The 15,660-nt window shown below is 47.2% G+C and overlaps 1 protein-coding gene across 2 annotated transcripts; it reads right to left on the reverse strand.

Moving 5' to 3' along the window:
• Window positions 1-1,470: 1,470 nt before the first annotated feature.
• Window positions 1,471-15,378, reverse strand: LARGE2 (LARGE xylosyl- and glucuronyltransferase 2). 2 transcript variants are annotated; one of them, XM_081836711.1, is made up of 14 exons: window positions 15,221-15,378; window positions 13,555-13,814; window positions 12,782-12,864; window positions 12,316-12,439; window positions 9,940-10,111; window positions 9,411-9,515; window positions 7,805-7,917; window positions 7,478-7,603; window positions 7,145-7,300; window positions 6,493-6,656; window positions 5,417-5,695; window positions 5,079-5,225; window positions 4,174-4,369; window positions 1,471-4,051 (listed from the first exon to the last, which is right to left on the reverse strand). In XM_081836711.1, the coding sequence occupies exons 1-14, from the start codon at window positions 15,336-15,338 to the stop codon at window positions 3,854-3,856; spliced, it is 2,241 nt and encodes a 746-aa protein (XP_081692837.1). In that variant the 5' UTR covers window positions 15,339-15,378; the 3' UTR covers window positions 1,471-3,853. The 2 variants fall into 2 exon arrangements, with proteins under 2 accessions (XP_081692837.1, XP_081692838.1); XM_081836712.1 differs by having other exon boundaries at window positions 15,233-15,367.
• Between the last annotated feature and the right edge of the window lie 282 nt (window positions 15,379-15,660).

A 15,660-nucleotide genomic window follows, 5' to 3' on the forward strand; every position in this document is an offset into this window, starting at 1 on the left:
TGGGTTTCTCTTTTGTTAAGTTTTTCTTTTTCTTTTTTTAAGAAATTGAATAGCCTGGTGCTCATAGTGATTTGCAGTCTCTTTGCTGCCTTCTTTTCTGTAGCCTTCCAGTCCCTTGTGGGTTTGGTACAATTGTGTCTAGATTTTAGTCTATTAAGGTGGGAAGAAAAAGAAGGGGTCCAGAATAAACGATCAATTTGTATTTATTTAACATTTTACTAAATAAAACTATGAAATCTATTGTCTCTAGTTGTTTATCATGCAGCTGTGTTCATGTGTGCTGACCCCCCCCCCCCGCTTTGCTTTGTCCACACTGAAGCTGCAAACGAAGAGAAATGCGGCTTCTCCCATCAAAGCTGAAGGTTTAACTGCAAACAGGTACGTTGTGCCACACCCTAAAGGTGCAGACACTGCAGGCAGATCAATATTGGCACTTCCAGGATTTGGAAAGGCGGCTGCTTGCCAATCATGGCAGGGGTACTGCCAGGGAGCTAAGAATACATAATTGTATTAGGCCCGAGGCCTAATTCTGTCTTGTATTTCTAGTGTATGCCCCATATAAATAGAGAACACTCAGAGCTGCGTTTCAGCTCCCCTCTCCCATCCTTTCAATTCTCCTCACTTGGCCTTTTCCCCTGGGGCCCCATTGCAACAGTTTTCTTCACCATCGCGTGCTTATAGTATAGGCAAGAGTCTTTTGTCCATTTAGTGCTCTGCTATCCTATATTGAGCTCCTTTCTCCCCATTTTCAAAATCCTCCAATGCAATGTGGTCTTTTCCCAGCTGTACTGACCTTATGCTTCCCTCCAGTCCTCCTCATTCTACACTTTGAGGCTGTTCTTCTGAGCAGTTTGCAATATCTATGATATGACAGCTGATTAGCCACAAAAGCAGGTAGGGGACCTTTACAGCACGCCTGCAAAGCTGAACCTCTCCTATACTTATTATTTCTTGGCCTGTAGAAAAATAAAATATAAAGTTTTATAATGATAAAGAGTCTGGGCTTCAGTTTCCCTTCTTTACAGAATTTAAAGCTCCCTGGACCTGCAAGGAGAGTGGGCAATGACCTGAACTTGGCAAAGTCTACTGCAGTCACTGACAGCTTGGTCCTATAAGGGCTGTAGAGTAAGTCAACTGGGCTTCAACTTCTGGTAATAGCTTCCTGTATGGATTGTGCCAAGTGGGTGGTAACTAAGTTTTACTCAGAAAGTAGACCTGTTGAAAATGATGACTAATTAACTTGTCTAAGGCTCCCTAACGTCAGTGGATCTACTTCGAGTAAAAGAAAGTTGGATACCATGCAGAATACTTTCCTGTCCCTGGCAGATTTGTGGGTTGTAGCCAAGAGTTCTCTGAAGGAATTGTTTCTCTAGTTTGTTCTCTCCCCTGTTCCTCATTTTCATGACTAGTAGAAATGAGGAAAGCATTAATACTATGTGGACATAATAACCAAACAACTCTCACAGCAGCTTGAAAAGGATTTTCCTCAAAACTTTAATGTTTTTTTAAAAAGGAATACTTGTGCCCATGCTGTACAGTGCTCAGTGTGGGACAGTTTCAGCATTTACATCAGCCTGTCTAGAGGGATGGAAAACTAATCCCAGCACTTTGGAAGCTCTTGAATTCCAGGAAATCAAAGGAAAAATCAAAGAGTCCAGCAGCAGAAGACCCTAGACAGACTCCAGAACCAAAGAGAGAAACTACCAGAAAATCTATGACACCCAAATCATTTACAGCTTGTGAGAAATCACCTTAAATTATATAAACAGCAAGGAAAGAGTTTTCCTGTTACATCTCCATCTTTGTGCTCCAGTGTTTGATAATTGTGGACCATGGCTGGGCTGAAGCTGCTCCCAGCACAGACATTCAGCTACAGCATTCATTAACAGACCCTACGTCAGTTGCAGATACAGCAAGATGCTCATGTGTTCCTTTTTTCAAGAAGTGGAATTAGTCCCTTCGAGCATCAGGTTCACCAAGCAGCTATCAGGACGGCAGCCTGCATGCAATGACTTGCCTACTTCCATGGTTGCACAGACTTAATCTGTAATCAGCTGTGACACTTAACTGCATCTAGACTGAAAACAATCCGGTTCCATTATGGACTCCTGCACAAGGCCCAATTGTGCAGTCCTTGGTCCTGATCATACAAACACAGTTTGAGCTAATATTTACTCAGGAAAGCAGCTGATCAAGGCCATATTCCAGCAGATATAGGAAGGGCAAGACTTGCGTTCCTCCATGGGAGGGGGAAAGTATGTTTGGCAATGATGTGCAACATCAAGCTAAACAAGATTTACTGAGTAGTAGCCATGATGAGGTTCTATTTAGCTCTGGTGAGATGAACTACACCCGCATTTTAGATGTGGGAGTGGGGGGTAGGCAAGCAGGGTTTGGGCTTTTTCCAAAATGCCCTGCTTACACATTTTCAAGGATCCTCGCCTGAACCCTGTTGGAAAGAAGTTCGTTTGGACTAAAGGGATCTTGGTTTCAGCCATGTACTCACAGCAAAGCATGTGCGCTATATAGCCCCTGGAACAAGGACCTGGTTTTCCTTACACTAGGCTTTTTTCTAGATAGTAACGTTATCCATGAAGTAAGCACAAGGCAGGTTGGAGAGAAGGTTCCTTACCAACACCCCTGACAGCCACATTTCTTGGTGGTGGTCAATAGCACCAAAGGCAGAATGTGGGTGAAGCAACAGTTGTGACTCTTCTTCCTTGTGTAGTTGTGTGTGTGTGTAGGGAAACCCTGTGCTAAAATATTTTCTATTCCAGTGCAGGGCTTCTCTACAAACATATCATAAAAAGGAAAGGAAAGGCCGCACCCATAGAGATAAGCAGGGTCACATGCAGCCCCTAGACCTCAGGTTCCCCACTTTAAACTCTTTCAGAATAGGTCCCACATCATCCTTTTCCCATCAGTAAAGCCCTGATCCATGACCAAAAGCAAGGCTATGCAGATTTGTAAAAGGCAGGGTACAGGCAACTCCTGTTTTGCATGGGTTCAAAGAACGTGCAACTGTGCACACATACACTGGTTTTGGACCTGCAAGATGGTGTGACAGGGCGGGGTGGGCTTATGCATGCTCCACCAACATGCACAGTACCTTGAAACACAACCCATGCACAAATTGGGTTGCCTGTATATGCATACAGTCCCTCTTGCCACATGTATAGGAATACTTCACATAAGATTTTCTAGATGCTCACTTTATATGATTTAGTCATAATTGACTAATTGGTTTTGGCTTGGAGGGGACAAATGAAAGAGCTGGAAATAGGATGGGGCTACTACACTGATAGAGGGACACAACACATTAGTAGAAGTCTCAATTTCCACAACCAGTCTACCTTTCTACTACAGGAAACAGGTGACTGTAGCTGTATTAAGGCATCAGGCTCATGGGGTGGGAAAGGCCCACCTTCAAAACAGCAACAGAGGAAGTTGCCTTAGAGTCAGGCCACTGGTCTGTCCTCATTACCGTCTACACCAACAGGAAGTGGCTCTCCAGGATGTCAGCTCAGGAGCACACCTTCCCTCCTCTTCATTCCCATGCTTCCCCCCTCAATTTGGAAACAGATGTACACAAATGTATGTAACTTGCCTGATTTAGATTGGGAGCATTGTTTTGATTGGCTCCATAGCCATGAATCATATGCCACCTGCCCCAACCCAACCAGCTGCAATTGTACCCACAACTTAGACAAAGTGTGTAGCACCCGGCTACCATTGGGAGGGTGGCTCTGCCGTAGGTCTGAACTGCTCCAGGACACGAGCGTGGTCCGCTGTCCCTCCTCTGCAGGGCATGAGTTGCCTTGCATGGACTGTCCTTTGGTGTGCGTCTTGCCGTTCACAGGCTTCTCTCGGCGGTGAGGTATTTGAGTGCAGCGGCGCCGTACTTGCGCGACAGGTCCTGGTGGAACTCCTCCCGCAGGGTCTCCAGGCAGTCGCGGTAAGTGGAGCTCAGGCGGAACTTGGAGATGTCAAAACTGGGTGCGTGAGGCATATGGATCATGAAGGCATTGGGCAAGACCAGCAGCTCATTCTCCTACAAAAAGGCATGAAGTTGCTGGAAAGGCCGGCTCCCTCGGAAGCCACACACCCCAGCCCTGGATTTCAGGGAACGCATAAAGAGGCAACCTTGCGGGAGACATTAAGCATCACACTCACCTGGGCGTCAAGCTCCATGATGTGAGACACCTTGTTCCAGCCAAAACCGACAAATCTCTGGTCATACAGGGGGCAGTCGCGCCTCACTACAACGTAAGGCTCAAAGTGCAGCTGCCACTCCACGCGATAGGGCACCGTGGCTGTCCGCCACTTGGCATAGTCCGTAGGGGCATGGCCCTGAGGCCACACATGGTACCTGCACACAGATACACAAGGGAGCTGAGAAAAGTCTGCACCTGGGACTCCTTGTCGCCTAGTATGACACTCCGACCACTGCACCACGCTGCCTGGGGTAGCCAGCCTCTCAGAGCCATTCTGAACCTCTTTAGTCAGCAGGGCAGCATTGGGCTTGGATGAGGGAGATGGGGCTTCATGTCTTTGCTTTGCCACAGACCCACAGCATGGCCAGGGCAAAGTCACCTTGGTCTCAACTCCCCATCTGTAACATGGCCATGATGCAAATATGCCCCTGTGAGGGCACAGCTGTGCCCCAACAGGTGGCTGGGAACTGGATGAGCCCAGGACTAGGGAAAAGGGCATGAGGAAAAGCAGAAGAATCATAGGATCCAACAAAGAGTTGGGGGGGGGATGGAAATGAGGCAAGGGATTATTTATTTAAAATATTTATACCATGCTCAGCACGGGGCTCCAAAGCAGGGAGAGGGGACAACATGGAATGAAAATAAAGAGGGGGCAAATTGTGCCCCTACATCCCAACAGAAGAATGAATGCACATATGCCAGTTACAAATGGCCAGTCAAATCTTAGGCTGCAAGCCACCACTAAGAAGGGTTAAGTGCTGGGGCTGGTCAGGCCTGTTATCTGGTTTCAGAGGGCAGTCCAGCAATTGGTTGAGCCAACATTTCAGCTGCTAGCGAGGGTTTTTTTTTTGTCCCAACACTTACCTGAAGGTATAGAGGGAGCCCATGTCCAGCATGGAGAGCAGCTCCGCTTTGGATTTGGGGAAGGTGAGGCGGTAATGCAGAGTCTCAAATGCAGGCACAATGAGGGCTGCCTTCCTTTGGGGCAGCTCAAGCTGCAAAATGGAGGTCCTGAGGCACAAAGGGGAGGGGGAAATGCTGTTGGTCTGTTGCTAAATGGAGGAGTCCAAGCATCCTGTATCCCTTCCCCATGAAAAATGTTCAGTGCTGGCATGGGACCGACACATACTGGTGGAGCCATCCTCTCCCAGTATGGAAGTGTCTACCGCTTTACACAGGCTGGGAAAGGGCAAGTCACGCACCTGAGATAATCATAGAGGCCATACATAGGCAGGAAGTCAATGTCCGTCAGGAAAACGTAAGATGTCTGTGCATTCTTCAGTGCTACGTTGCGCAAGAAGTTGACCGGGTAAAACTGCCCTTCCTTGTACACAATGTGATAGGCAACGTTCCTGCGGTTACTCAGCACTTCCGAGGCCTGGGCATAGCGCAGGAATTGCTGGGCCTCTGCATCTGACATATACAACGCCAGACTGATGGGGCCTGTCCAGTGTTTGCATATGGCCTCCAGCATCTGTAACCTGCAAATCAATGGGACAAGTCAAGAGTGCAAGACACCCTCAGTTGGCAACACCAAAAAGCCACAAGGCTGAGCCACCCAGGCCTGAAGGAACATGAGAATCTGCATCCAGTCCTGCAGCGAGTTTTTCCTTCCTGGTTTCTTGTGTGTGCAAGCTTCTGTTGATAATTGTATCAGAGGGGGCTGTCTACACTACGTCCTGGAAGCTGCCACCATTTGCACACGATTCCTTGGCTTCTTAAAATATAACCTTACAGACCTTGGCACAACTGATCTGGACAGTATTGGTTTTGTGTTGCCCCTCTTCCTAACTATTGTCCAGCCCTTCTGCCACCATCAGAACCATTCTTTTAATGGCTGGCTTGTACCATTGCACCCATTTTCTGACTCATGCAGCTAGTTTTTGTTCCTTTCATGGGTTTTATCTTCTATCCATTCTTCATAATCCTCAAGATTCTTCCTTCCACCACATAGAAAACTGCCATAGTTCTTCTAGTATTCAAGGGATACTAGTCATCTTTTGCTAAATATTTCCCAGCAACTCTGGGTGACAGAAACCCATTCTAAAAAATAAATAAAAGCAGAATTATCTGGAAAGGATAGTCACCCTCGCAGCTGGGCAGTGAGAATATTGCCATAGAGATTTCCAGTTTGATTAACTCAGCTTGGGCACAGAGGCCTCCTGGACCAGTAAATTCATATAAAAGAGCCACAAGCTGGCTGGACGTTTAGCTCCCAAGCAGAAGAATTTATGCTGGAAGACACAACATCTCCCCCTCTTCCTTTCCCATCTAGTACCTGTCCATGGAGAGCTGAGCTACAAGAGTGACATCAATTGCATCAGCCAAGATCGGGAAATCGTACTGCAGGAAGAAGAGATGCACCCGGTGCTGAATAAGGCTCTGCCTCCGAAAATCATAGCAAGGGTCGTCTTCATCCAGCTCCTCTAGGGCCTGCTGGAGCTACATTTTATGCAGGGGTGAGAGGACAAGAACAGAGTGATAAGGCTAAGTTGGCAAGTTGACCTAGAGTGAAGCACAGCCACAAAGCAGCTTTAAAAGACAGGGTTTCTAGAGCCTGAGATACTACTGGGAGAGTGGGGAGGGTCCGAAGTTTTGTACCAAGCAGAACATAACCTCATCAGTCCACTAATCCTAACTGAAATAATATGAGTGCATTGTTCTGAATGTGGTGAAAACATGCCAGATTTCTTTAGGTTTGCCATTACATTTTATTAGGAATAAAAACTCGAAGAGAACAATGAAATCGAAGCAAAATATAATGGGTGCAAGCAGCTATCTTATTTTTAAAAGACATCTGAAGGGAGCCCTGTTTTTTGAGCTACACACCCCCTCCATTTAATAGAGCAGCTAAATAAATGGGAAGTCTGGAGGGATTTTCCATTTCAGGCATGAGGAGAAGGGAGAAGGATAGAAAATTAGGCTCCCACCTGGCCACTGGGCAAGCTGGGGAGGCTGGCACAGCCAAAAAGCTCCCTGCGCAGCAGGTTGCCATCATACTCGAGGAAGGTCAAGTAGAGGTTCCGGAAGAACTCCACGTGCTTATTCTTCACCCGCAGCTTCTTGGGAGAGTTCCAGTGGATCACCTGAGAACAGACAGCTAAAATATAAGGCTGGTTACAGATGCCAATCCACTCCACATCTTCAGTCAAGCCCCTACAGAACTAACATTGTCCTAGACTGGCGATGCCTGCAAGGCTCAGCCAAGGGTCACCGTTGCAAAAGGAATTCAGGAAAGACTCAGCCAGGGAGGAAAGGCCCACCTTAAGATCAGAGACCTCTGTGTAGCACTGCTCTGCGCGGGTGTGATCAGAGAGCTGCACGTTCCAGAAGCAAGGGAGTTGGTATACCAGCGTTGGGCTCTGTTTGATCACTGCATTAAAAATGTCCTAAAAGAGAGATTGCAGTTTGCACACTGGGCACTCTGGAAGAGGAGAAAGGCCCAGAGTAAAATCAAGTGTGAAGCCAAACGAGGAAGAAATAAATAGGTCTTTATCCCGCTACAACCCACAATGTCTGCAGGAGACAAAAGGTGTGTCCGGGGGCCCAGGCTGGAGGACAGCGAGGCATGCAGAGCTCAGAGCACTTGCCTGGTCGGCCAGCGAGGTGGACAGCATGCTCATGAGCTCCCGCTCGGCTGTCAGGCGCCACATCTGCTCCCAGCCGATTCGGCGGAGGCGCTCCAGCAGCAAGAGGATCACTCCTAGGAGAAGAGGAAACCATGAGCACCACTAGGATTGGACAGAAGCAACCTCAGCTCAACTCTTAACAATCCACTTCCACAATGTGCATCTTTTTGGAAGTGGAAGAGGGCTCTGTTTTCCTGGATCCCCAGGAAACCCCCTTGTGTTCTTAAGATCCTTTTGGTGAAAGAGAGTTTGCAAACATCTTAATCAATAAAAATGCTATTTTAAAATCCTTGCAACAGGAGTGACTGCTCTTCAGTGTTGACAACCAAGCCGACAAGCATGCAGAACGAGTCTTTTCCTGTTGCAGCAGCAGCCATGAACTCTTTCCTGCCTCCCCACTAGGGCTGCCTGCCTTGCATGGAGAAACAGTTCTCTAGACAACCACCAGGTGGTGCCAAGATATCCTACAGACCTGCCAATCGGCTATCCATGATAGAAAGCTTGTTTCTGGAGTCACTGTCTATCAAGAGGAGCTGGTGTGCGTGTCTATTGCCACGCCATTCAACCCAGCTCCATTGCTGGTTACTCACACTCTGAAATACCAGCAACAGAATAGTTTGCAACTTCACTGAACTACAACTCCAAGGGGTGTGTGTGTGTGTGTGTGTGTGTGTGTGTGTGTGGCAATGACAGTCAACACTGGCATAAAACCAGCATAAGCATGCCCTACAAAAACTGCTAACGGTAGACTTGGAGGCCACCTGGTCCAGGCACCTGCTCAATGCAGAAAATCCAGAGAGAGAACACCTAAGAGACAGCCATCTATCCTGCTCCCATTAACTGGTCTCATTACTGAACTCTTTTTATTCTTAGGTTTTCCTAATGTTCAGCTTCTGTTATCCAATCCCAGTGGAGCTAGTTCTGCCCCTGGAGGCAGCAGGGAACAAGTCTATGCAGTCTTCCATGGGACAGCCTTTGGGGCATTTGAAGCATACTACCCTGCTCCTCTCCGCCTTTTCTTCAGGCTCTGCAAACCAGTCCCTTTAATCCATGGGCACTGTGATACTTTTGCAGTCCTCCGTTGGCCCCCCAGTCATGAGCTAGTGGGAGGGTTGAAAGGTACAAAGAACCAAGAGAGGATTGTGGGGAAAGCACTGCTCTTTCCCACTTCCTCTTTCGGCTCCCTTTGCTTTTGAAGCGTTGGATTAACTTTATAGGATCCAGCTTTTACCCAGATTCCATGGGAAGCCAGAGTGTGTGTGCATTATGCCTCTCAGGAGGTAGGGGTGCTGATCTGGGGAGGAGAGTTAGAAATGATCAGAGGGGGTGGCACCCACAGCATTCGCTCAAAAATCCAAATCTGCCATGGGTATGGAAAGGAAGCTACCTCTTCTTTCCTCATAGGTTTTCCTTGTGCTCGCTGGGATTTGCTCAAGACCACCTAGTCAACTTCACAGTTGAACCAGGATATCTGAACCTGGATATCGTCACATACAAACCCAGCACTCAAGCCACGGGAACAGAGAACTAAACAGACATCATGTTCCCACAGCCCTCTGGAGCTCACCTGTGTTGAAGCCGCGTCCCAGTGCTGGCCATGGTTTATGGTTCTTCCAGAGATTCCCTAGGTACCAGTCACTTTGGTTTTCCACCAGCCCAATCACTTGTTTGTCTGGATTAAGAGATAAGAAAATGAGGCCAAAGGCAGCTAACAGACTTTGCCTGTCAACAAGATCAGTACTCTGGAACTCACTCACTAAGGATCATCCCTGCTGTATAATTTTAAAAGGAGCAGAGTAAATGGAAAGACCACCGAGTAAGAAAAGAAACCCTTTCAGTATCTAGGGCCACCAGAGCTGTCCTATACCATGAGCCATTGCCTCTGGAGAGGTGCTCAAAGATGGTCAACAGCTGGGGCAGGGAACTTGTGGCCCTCCAAATGTTGCTGGACTATAACTCTCATTATCCTTGAGCATCTAGTCATGCTGGCTGGGGCTGATGATGAGAGAGCTGGAGTCCTCAAAGCATCTTGGAGGGTCACAGATTCTCTGTCCCTAGTCTAAAGGATCCCTATTCCCCCAGGGGTCATCACTTACCCGAGAACTTCCCAAAGATGGCCCATAGTTCAGCAATGTCAGTGGCAAAGGTGATGTCCGTGTCCAGGACAATGACCTTGGAGAGATCAGAGGGGAGAGCCTTTGTGAGCGTCAGTTTCATCAGCCCATAGATTCCAGAGTAGTGCTTGTTGGGGATCCAAGAGATGTCGGGCTGCAAAAAAAGAAAAGGGGGGGGGGAGAAACATTTCAGAAAAGGAGAACAGGCAGGCCAGCATCAGCATCACATGTCTGGTCTATAGCCAAGATACCTAAAATTGCTCTTGTTTCTATGGCTTGAGCAACGAGACAATACTGAAAATAAGACCATGACTCTAAACTAGCCTGTATGTCTTTGGTGAGATTTAGAAGCGCTTCACACAAATAAAGTGGTGTGGGAATGCTTTCAACTGCAAAGATGGTGCTTCCACATGGCACTCCTGTTTTGGACGGCAGCTTGCACACAAATGGAAACCTCCATGGAAATGCAATTCCAAGCAGCCTCCATGTCCCTTGCCATACCTGTGAAACAGGCCTGCAAGTCTGTAAGAAGGCATTTGGGGACTAGCAAACTTCATCAACCTGGTCATTATTAACATTTTCTAATGGGCTATTCTACTGATATTTTTGTGTTTTTATATTGTAAGCCACCCTGTGGATCTTTGGATGAAGGGTGGTATAGAAATTTAAATAATAATATACAGTGGTGCCTCGCAAGACGAAAAGAATCCGTTCCTTGAGGCTCTTCGTCTAGCGGTTTTTTCATCTTGCGAAGCAAACCCATTGACGGATTGACGGATTAGCGCTATTAGCGGTTTAGCGGCTTAGCGGATAAGCGGCTTAGCGGCTTAGAAAAAGGGGGGGAAAGGGAAAAAAACCTGCAGGAACTCGCAAGACATTTTCGTCTTGCGAAGCAAGCCCATAGGAAATTCGTTTTGCGAAGCACCTCCAAAACGGAAAACTCTTAGCGAGTTTTCCGTCTTGCAAGGCATTCGTCTTGCGGGGCACCACTGTAGTGTGGCAAGACTTCAAAGGCATCTATGGACTCCCAATTCTGCTCTAGATTTCATGGCCCCCTGCAATTTTCCTTTCCCCCTACCCCCCGCCCACTAAAAATTCCCACCCCATCTTCAGTGAAAGCACATGGTCTGTTCAACCACAATCCACTTTCCTGTTTTCTCAAGGGTCAGAAATATGAAAAAAAAATGGAGTGTGAATCATTGCACTAAGCTTGGTTGGGTGAACCTTACCTGTCTAGATAGTTTTAGATGCCAAACATATACCTGGGCACTGCCAATTGTTTTAGACATGGCAGGAAAATGCATGTTCTCCTACCCCAGATCTAATTTCACCTTTCTTCATCCAATTCAGCCAGAAACAATGGAGAGTGACTTTCTGATTCACAGCAGAATAAATAAGGCAACTCCATTGTCTAAAATCCAAGAGCTTTAATCCCAAAACAATTGAATCAAAGAGTACAAATGCATACTCCTGGAATCTGGCTACTTTCAAATTTCAAAAACAAATGAATTATGTTTCTATCCCTTCCTATTTTATTATGGACAACAACTTGCACATAAAGTTTTGGCAAGAGCGAGAGGAGACTGCCTGGCACAGTGCCCACTGTTCATTAGGGACACTTATGTGGCCTTGGAAAACTCCAGGTGCTGCTTCAGGGCTCCCTGCCTTAATCTTTCTGCCCTTCTGTCACTTTGCTGAAATATTAGCATTCTTGGACATCAGAATCATGACAGTGCATCATATAATCATTTCAAGTGCAGATTTTGGCTGCTGTTATGTTGCAAATTTCTAGGTGACCTTAAGGATGATTCATGACCTTTTGGATCCATTCACAAGCTTGGATCCAGCCACTATCCATCAGGGGGCTCAATTCCAAGGAAAAAGGTGTTTATTTAAGTATATTGTATTTATTGTTTCTTAATTATGTTATTTAAAATAGTATTATTATTTTAGTAGCAGTAGTATTGTTTAGTTTTTAATATGGAATTTGTATTTTATGTTTACGTGAACACACACAAATGCACACACACAAACACACTTCTCCCACCTCCCCAGATATGTAAACCACTTAGAGATTCCTGCTGAAATGAGAAGGTTAACTTTATATATTTCTAAATCATTCAGATCCTGTCAACAGGTCTTCCCACTCTACAAACAAAATGACAGTAGTAGCAGATGAGAGCGCAGAAAACAATGGAAAGGGTTTGCGTCTCTCATCTCCAAGCAAGCCATTCCTACGGCAGGGCCTTCCCTACAGGGCTGCTCACTTCATGGAAAGAGGGTGTGGAGAGGGAAGGGAAGAGAGGGAGAGGGAACAAATGGAGAAAGAGAGAACGAGCCTGGCTTGATCTCCCTTGCCTTCAGGTCATCAGCATTGTAGAAGCTAACATGAACAGAGGGCACCATCCAGGACTCGAACAACATCTGCAGGATCTTTTGGGCCACAGAGTCAGTGATGAGATGGAAGTGAAGAGGGTTCTTCCTGCCAAGGAAGGAAACAGTTAATGCTTGCAATAGTTGAAAGCAAGATGCGAAATACATCCAATTCCCTCATTTTGCACCCCCCCCCATGCAGCAGCTGATGCCTTACTATGCCACATACAGAACCCTGGCAGCTGCATTTAAGTGAAAAAGGATGGGGTCAGAGGACCCTAACTAGTCTTCACTTGTTCTATCTTTCCCCAGCACACCCAGAACTGCAGCTTGGAATCAAAAGTGCAGAAAGGCATCCTATTTTAACCCCGCCTTCAAGTCCTGGGAAACTCAGAAGCGTCCGCTACCTGCTCAAAAGAAGAGCAGCCTTCCCCACCCCCTCCAAGGTTACCTGTGGAAGAGGATGGATTTCACCAGGGTAACGACATCCCGACTTGCATTGTATCCAGCACAGACAATTGCAACATGGAGAAGCTGTCCAGAAACACAAAGATGCCATCAGGCCTGGCCCCCCAACCACAATTCACTGCAAGAGATCCTCTCCCCACTTCCCCTCCAAGTGGAGCTTTCAGAAGCCGCTTCCCACAATACATGCAGAATCCACCTGTCCTGCCAGGGCCCTTTCTTCTTCACCCAAGTCAGTAAAAAAGGGTGAGCAGAGAGTTCACTTTTCCCAGAGCAAAATGGATAATACAAAACGTTGATGCAAAACCAACCAGAGTTAGAAATGGGCATAGAAACCAGGCGCAAGTGAGGACTGCCTCCTTGCCCTCAAGGGACTATCATACCAACACGTATCTTAGGGTTCAGAAAAGCATTACATTGCAAAATAAATATCACGCTACCTACAGCAGGAAGCAGCAAGAGTGGGAATTATATGGCTACACCTATTATCTTAGGGCAAGGGCAGCCAACATCACAGCCTCCAGAGGTTGGGAACGACACCTCCCACCACTCCCAACCATTCTAAGCTGGCTGGGGATAATGGGATATGTAGTCCAAAACCTCTGGAGGGCACCATGTCGGCTACCCCCATCTTAGGGAACGGAACAGGTTGAGGAGCCTGACCAACAACACGCCTCTTGCTGTGCAACCCTTCCACAGTTTTGCCATAACTATTTGCCTGCAAGGTGTCTTGGCAGCCAGTTGGGACATCGCCTTTACCTCGCACTTCTGAACCATTCTCTGCTTGAGGCAGCCGGTGCTGTTGTCCCTTCCATCCTGGTCCTCTATGAACTGCGCTCCCTGCTGGCTGCTGTCCGTCCCATCCACAGCCTCGTCCTGCATCTGAGACTGGCTGAGTTGCAGCCTCAACAGCTGGTTTTCCTCTTCCACTTTCTGTACTTGGGACACCAAGGCCTCGTGGTTAAGGTATCGGCTTGACTGTTCCCCAAAGCAAGGTGGGAGCAGGAAGGAGCATCCATCTGTAGAGGGGATCCCCGCCCCCCAGGAAAAGAAAACATAAACGGGAGTGGTGAGAGAAGGAGGATGCATAGTCACTGAGCTTTTTGCACATACTTCAGTGAAACAAGAGGGACAAGTGAGAAGAAGGATGAGAGCGGGAACAAATATTTTATGCAGGTTTCTTGAATTCATATAACAAGGTTGCAAAGTTCCAGCACTATAAAATATTCCCCCATCTCTTTGCATAGTCCTACAATTTCCCTTATTAGATTCAATTATATTAATTCCACCGGCTATCTTTCTCTGCAGTCAAATGGACTTAATATTACTTTAAGACTATTCAATATGAAGCTGAATGCTGCTTCTCAAGTGGGTGAATGTGAATCTGAACACTCAAGAGTTAATGTACAGTATCACCCCACACCATGAATGAGATGGGCAAGAAAGAAGAGAGTGGCATAACAGGAAGGGGCATAGCTCTGCCTCTAGCTTCTCCATTCATAACTTTGCGGCCAGAGAGTAGTACTGTATCAATGCAGCCTAAGAAAACAATATTCTGAAAAGCCAGCGCTCATTCTCTCTGTAATGTATTTTCTGGAGAGATCTGCCACTGACATCAGCAAGGGAGGGGGAAGGAGGCAACACCCTCAAGCCCTCTCCAGCGAAGACTCTGTAACTGCCATAAAGGCAACTACCAGAGAAAAGAACCACACAACGGATGGAGCCCCAGCACCCCCAAGCTGAACATTATTACCAGCTCCAAGCCTGGATTGACCCAAGGAGGCCTTGCTCAGAATACTGGCCCTCTGCGGAGAGAGGTCACCAGGTGCAAGGGAAAAGGGTCTCCTTGTAAGTTCTAGTGTAGAAGATCCAAAGTTTACAAGCTGCCTTGAATGCTGAGAAGCTGGAACTAAATATGCTATATGGTGATGGTTTTTAAATTTCCCAAATTGGAAATCTGGCCCATTCTTCATCATATATGAGAGGGATCAGTTCCTATGTGTTTGGGCGATGAGAAAAGCACATACATCCAAGCAAGGCAGTGGAACCATCCTTCTGTCACCTTAATGTCTGACGGTGGTGGACTCTCTTTCATGGAAGGCTTTTAAACAGAGGTGGGATGGCCATCTGTCGGGGATTCTTTAGCTGTAATTCCTGCATTGCAGGGAGTTGGACTACATGATGCTTGGGGTTCCTTCCAACTCTACAATTCTAGGAAAACTTTCCTAGTCCTATTATGCAGGAGGAAACAGAGGCCACCCTCTGCCCAAAGGTCTCAAAGTGAGTTGGCAGTATAGTTGCAATTCCACTCTGGAGTCCCAGCTCCCACCCACGTGTACAGCTGCCACAGGGCAAATCTGTGGCACATGCTTTCATCACACCACCACCCTTCCATTGTCCATGGGCCATCCTTGCCCTCACTCACACTCCAGATTACCCATAAAGAGGTAGAGCCATGAGATGAGGAAGATCAGGGTCACGGTGGCAAGCAGCAGCTTCAGCTTCCCACGCCAGGGGCACAGCATGATGGTGGCAAAGGTCATGTGGGCAGGCCTAGCCGCACCGGAGCCAGCATCCTACACCCTGCAAGAGAAGAACAAAAGAGTGAACCAAAAATGTTAACCAGCAGAATTGATCCTCAAAATGGAAATGGAGGACTTTGCTAGACTTGGCTTTCCAGAACCAGCAACAGCAGCAGCAAGCAGCTGAAACATTTACCCCCAACTTTGGGTTCTGATGTGAGTCCACAGCCTATGCATTTTGCACCAGCAAAGTCTCCTGATTTGAGGTCAACAGCCACATCCTCCTCTCCCATGAAGCCTCCCCAGTAGCGGGGGCCATTCTCCAAAATGGCCAAGGGTGTCT

This window comes from Podarcis erhardii (assembly GCF_964252035.2).
Source record: "Podarcis erhardii genome assembly, chromosome: 1".
Lineage (NCBI taxonomy): Eukaryota > Metazoa > Chordata > Lepidosauria > Squamata > Lacertidae > Podarcis > Podarcis erhardii.